This window comes from Gavialis gangeticus, unplaced genomic scaffold (genome assembly GCF_001723915.1).
Source record: "Gavialis gangeticus isolate Ggan-Ray unplaced genomic scaffold, GavGan_comp1, whole genome shotgun sequence".
In the NCBI taxonomy this organism is placed as follows: Eukaryota; Metazoa; Chordata; order Crocodylia; family Gavialidae; genus Gavialis; species Gavialis gangeticus.
This window is the reverse complement of record NW_017728991.1, coordinates 677,158-682,152: the sequence shown is the minus strand read 5'-3', so window position 1 is coordinate 682,152 and position 4,995 is coordinate 677,158. Positions and strand designations below refer to the sequence as shown.

General features: G+C 48.6%; 1 protein-coding gene across 1 annotated transcript in view; it reads right to left on the bottom strand.

The window, feature by feature from the left end:
• The window catches only part of LOC109295861 (E3 ubiquitin-protein ligase RNF213-like), a gene marked incomplete at its 5' end in the record, with an annotated part of 58,636 nt that overhangs the window by 37,620 nt on the left and 16,021 nt on the right, over positions 1–4,995 (bottom strand). The window contains 7 exons of the mRNA XM_019514963.1: positions 27–167; positions 774–991; positions 1,337–1,502; positions 2,029–2,627; positions 2,965–3,123; positions 3,396–3,569; positions 4,434–4,617. Of these exons, the coding sequence (XP_019370508.1) occupies positions 27–167; positions 774–991; positions 1,337–1,502; positions 2,029–2,627; positions 2,965–3,123; positions 3,396–3,569; positions 4,434–4,617 (1,641 nt within the window). The remainder of the gene's footprint in view (positions 1–26; positions 168–773; positions 992–1,336; positions 1,503–2,028; positions 2,628–2,964; positions 3,124–3,395; positions 3,570–4,433; positions 4,618–4,995) is intronic.

Here is a 4,995-nt window from a genome sequence, read left to right as displayed (position 1 = left end):
ATGGACAGAGCAAGCAGAGGTCTCACCTTCCGGCCCTCCAGCGGGGCTGTGATGATGTACACCCCGTGGTTGTTGATGTTGGTGGCTAGCGACAGAGAGGACAGCTCCACAGACCCATGGCTCTCTTTCACAGTCTTCAGCCACTCCAAGTGCCGAGCAGAATCACGCTGCAGGGAGAAGTGGAAGGCGCAGTCCAAGTTACTGCCAGGAAACACTTCTCCTTATGTCCAGGGATTCAGGCAGCCAGATCACTCTGAATACTGGCAGAGCCCAGAGCACCCTGGGTGCCAGAGCTGTGTGGGGTCACTGAGGGGCACAGACCAAGCACCCTGGCTTCTGGGGGAAGGATCCTGGTTGCAGGCTCATGCTGAAGGCTGTGCTCACCTGACCCATGCACAACTGGGTCCCCGGTAAATCATGGGAACGTTAGCTGCATTGCTGCCACACGTTCTTGGCCATGGAATTGGGTGCACCTACTCACACCAGCCAGGCCACAGGCCCAAGAGCATCTCACAGCGTAGCCAAGTGCCTGCACTGTGTGAAAGCCTCTTACTCTACTAGGGTAGCCTACAGCGAGTTAAGGAAAGACCAGGGTGACTTTGCCTTAGCAAATTAAGTCTAGAACTGTAATGCTGGGGTTTTTATTTGCAGTGCCCCTGTAGCCACATGTGGCACCTGAACCCTGAACGCTGCTCTCTCAATCAACCGTCGGGACCCATCAGAAAGCAGGAGGGTGACACTGCGAGTGGAGGGGTGGGCACGGCAGAACGCACCAGTTTCTTGGGAAGGTTCTCGTCACTCTCCAGCGCTTTCCCCAGCTTCTTCAGGCATTGCATGAAGTCATCGAACCCCGACTCCCGCTTCACCTCGTACAGCAGGGAGGAGTAGCCAAGCACAGCATCGTGGAAGCAGGCCACACGATCCACATCCATGTCGTTCTCCCCCGCTGAGATGGAGGCCAGGTCCACAAACACCTTGAGCTCATTTACATCTGGGGGGAAATTCATAGTGGGTTTCCTGCAGTTGCATCTTCACCTTTGCTAATAAAAGGGTCCTGGCAGCCCCTTTAGTGGGACCTCTCACTTACATCAGCTTCACTGAGTAAGCCTCCCACTGACCTGAAATGACTAGTCCTCAATTTTCTAGCACTGCAATTGCAGTGATACTACAGTAGAGAAGGAAACAGGAGAGCAGAAGTGACCCAAAAAGGCAGCTCCCTGTTACCAGGTGGGACTGATCTGCCCCGAATGCCAGTGAGACCGCATCCTCCCTTCCTCACCCCCCAGCTGCACCCTGCCGGTCCCTAGCAGCAGAGAGAGGGCAACCTTTATTTTACCTTCCAAAGCCTCTTTGACCCAGCTGACAAAGTCCTTCCTGACTGTGAACTCCTCCAGGCACCTGCGAAGGGGCTCTTTGATCTCTTCCAGCAGCTTCTTGGCTTTCATGAGGTCAGGGCTGATGTAATCCAGCTTCTCTTGCTTCATGGATTCCAACTGGTTGCGCTGCAAAGCAAGACGGTGCAAAGGAATTGAAAAAGCAGCCAGCCAGAGTAGGATCGAGGCTCCTATAATCCCTCCCCCATGGAAAAGATGCACAGCCATAGCATAGCTGCTCGTGCCTAACCTGATAGTCAAGTTCCACATGCAAAAAAACAGCCAAGTGTCTCTTTTAGATACTCTGTATAAGCAAAGGTACATGCCAGGACCACACCATGGTGAATGCGATCAAAATATGTTGGTAATCAATTCTGGCATAAGACACTGGCTACTAAATGCACAGAGAACTGTAGCTGTAGATTGATCCCACTGCATGTTAATGTTACTCTGCCACTGGTTCATTCCTTCACTAATAGGACTGATAAATGGCTAGCCAGCTTTCCAAGGTGCTTGGATGCCTACGCAAAAGGTAACATCTCTAGGAGACTGCACGGCTTTATTGGATCCGTTCACTAACAGGGAATCCTGACAAGCAAGGAGACGCTTGCTTTACATGGCCTTCCCAGGCAGCCTTTTAAGCATAAATACTTACAAAGTTCAGAATCTTGTGGATTTTGCTGAAGTCACCGGAGAGGTTTAAATCCTCTTTGATCTTCGCAATCACTGCAGCAGAGTCCATAGCCAAGTCCAGCTCGTGGTATTGTTGGATCTGCCGAAGACGCAGATCAATCCAATTTCCGTCATCTTTTTGTGGCAGCTTGCACATGAGCTGGAGGTCGGATTTCAGACCTTCATAATGGTTCTTAAAGTCTCTGAAGACATCGTCCACCTTTGCAAAGGTCAGCTCTCCCGATATCAGCTCACTACAGAGTTTCTGATACTCACGGTAACAAGGAGAGAACAGAGAGTCGTACACTTCATTAAGGGGTAGCGTGGGGGTGGCTCCTTCATCCAGATCTTCTTGCTCCTCCATTTGCTCTTGCGCTGCCTTTTTCCAGCAGAACTGGAAGACACTGCTCTTCTTGAAGGTGCACATAACCTCAGCCACCTCCTGCAGTTCTGGGCTCAGATTGTAATAGGTTTTTATGGGACCTGTGTTGGGGGAATCCAGTGTCCTCACATCACAAACCTCAGAGAGTCCTTTTGCGCCCAGCTCCTCCTGAAGCTTCTCCTCCACATTAGCAGCATCCACTGAACACAAAAGCGAAGTCACAGCACAGAAATCCCAACGTCAGTCTGAAACCAGCTTTAGCCTATTCCCACTTCCAAGATCTCTTAACCAGACAATGAAACCCACAACCACTCAACACCCACCTCATACAATCCTAGGAAGCCTGAGGTTAGCTAATGCTCCCCACCTCGAGTGATGACAGCTTTTTCACTGAACCTTTTGCATCTCTGCCTCCATCCCCTCCCAGTCTTGCCCTTCCTTGCCTCATTGCCCACTGCTGCTGCAATGAAGTCGCTGCTAAAACAAAATTGCCACTGCAGGAGAATCTTCCCCCCTAGAGACTTCACTGGACAATACCTCTTATAACCGTCTGCACCATCCTGCACATGTCCAGGAGCACTGTCACCCTCTTCCTCTCTCTCTCTACAGACATCATTTCTTCCTTCCTGAGCACCAGCATTTTTTTCAGCTCATGGTTCAGCTTTCTTCTTTCCGGGGATGAAAGATGCTCATGCTCTGAAATTAAAATGGACGATGGTTATTAAGAAAAGTACGTCCCTGACCTTGGTACTCATGTAAATGGGAACAGGACTGGTCTATTCAACAGCTGTATCCTCAAAACACTAGGCAACAACGGTGCCAACATGCAGCAACAGCAACCAATGAAGGTGAATGGAAGGTGCAATTCCACGTCGCCCCAGTCATGCATTGCAGCAGGCCCACGTCCCATCCAGAAGAGTAACACTCCCCTCTCCACCCTCCTTGAAAGCCCAGACATGAACACTCACTCAGCTCCCATATGCAGAGAAATTGTTTCTCGTGCTTTAGAACGAGGTCTAAGCGCTTAACTAGGATCTCTCCATTCTTGATGTGTTCATTGATGTGGATGAAAACCGAGTCAGCCATGGCCATTAGCTGCTTGGCTTCATCAGTAAATTGATCCAGGATCTGCCCATCGGCTCCTGTCAGAAAAAGCAGGCAGGTAAGCGTCGAATCATGCCTTCTGCCATCTGATTCTGGGCACGACACCGCTGGGATGTTTTGCCATCACCTTTTTCGGTGATGATTGGAAACAATCTCTGCTACGTGGCCAGGTGCCGTGCTTCAGACTTATGTCTTCAGCCTGCCCTTGAATCTGACAAACCTTTTGGGTAACCCAGCCTGTCACTCCTAGTACCGTTATAAATCTAGATTTCAAGAGCTTACGGTTTCCCAGCAGAAAGGAGAGCCTTATTCTGCTGGGCACTGTACAGAGCAAATGTCTCTGCCCCAGAGATCTTACAGACAGTCTAAACAGACAGAACAGGAAGAGGGGCAAGAAGGTACGTCATGTACAACCAGAGCTGATGGCACCAAAGTCACATTAGCTGCAGGATTTTATTATTTTAAACACTGTTAAATGAGGTTTGCGCACACAAAACACGGTAGACTTATAGACCTTCCAGGTCAACAGGGCTCTAGGAGCATGGGGTAGCTCTGCCTTACTCTTCAGCTATTCTCTTCTCCCCATCGTTTTGCAAACCCACTCTCAAGCATCCCCAAATGCACAGAGCTTTCCATTTTCCCCATAGTTGCTGGGATTCCCTTTTGCAGCATAAACTATAGTTTGGCTACGAAGGAAAAACAAAAATCCTTCACTTTTACCTGGTAAAAATTCCCAAGTGAAACTCTATATACCTTTCAAACTCTAGCAGCTGACCTAGTTCTTAAGATCTATCACTGCCCCAGCCTGAGCTCCTTGCAAAAAAAGTTTCCTTCCCTGCATAGCAGCACATGCAAAGCTATCGCCCATCACAGTTTCTCATACAAATTCAACACAATCATACCGTTGAAGTCGAAAAGATGCTTGATGTCTGGCCATGTAAGTAAATGAAGTAGGACTTCATCGAAGTCATCCACAGGCCTTCCATTTTTGTCAGGGATCCACGATTTTGTGATCACAGCTGACACAAGCTTACCAAATTTGCTCAGGTTGTAAGGTGACAGCACGTCCAAGAGGTTTTTCTGAGACTGTAAAGCAAAAAACACGGGTGAGCGGTAAGGAGGTAGGGATTACAGCAACGCTTGTTTTGTATACGCACTGATGTCATAAGGGTCTTTTTGCTATCCACCAGGATTTCAAAGCCAAAAATCCGGTTCAATCCTATTCGAGTGGGCACTCTCTAAAAAAATGGAGACACGGGGCATTTCTAAAATCAACCTATACACCAATAACAATGTAAAGTAGCTGGCATAGACACTACGGTAGGTATTAAGCATCACTGAAGAAACTTAAGTATTTCTTCTTTGATCTCTACATAAATTCCCAATTCCTGACATTCTGATTTGAAAAAAAACCCAAAAACACAACCTAGTTTCATAGTTTCTAGGGTCGGAAGGGACCTGAGC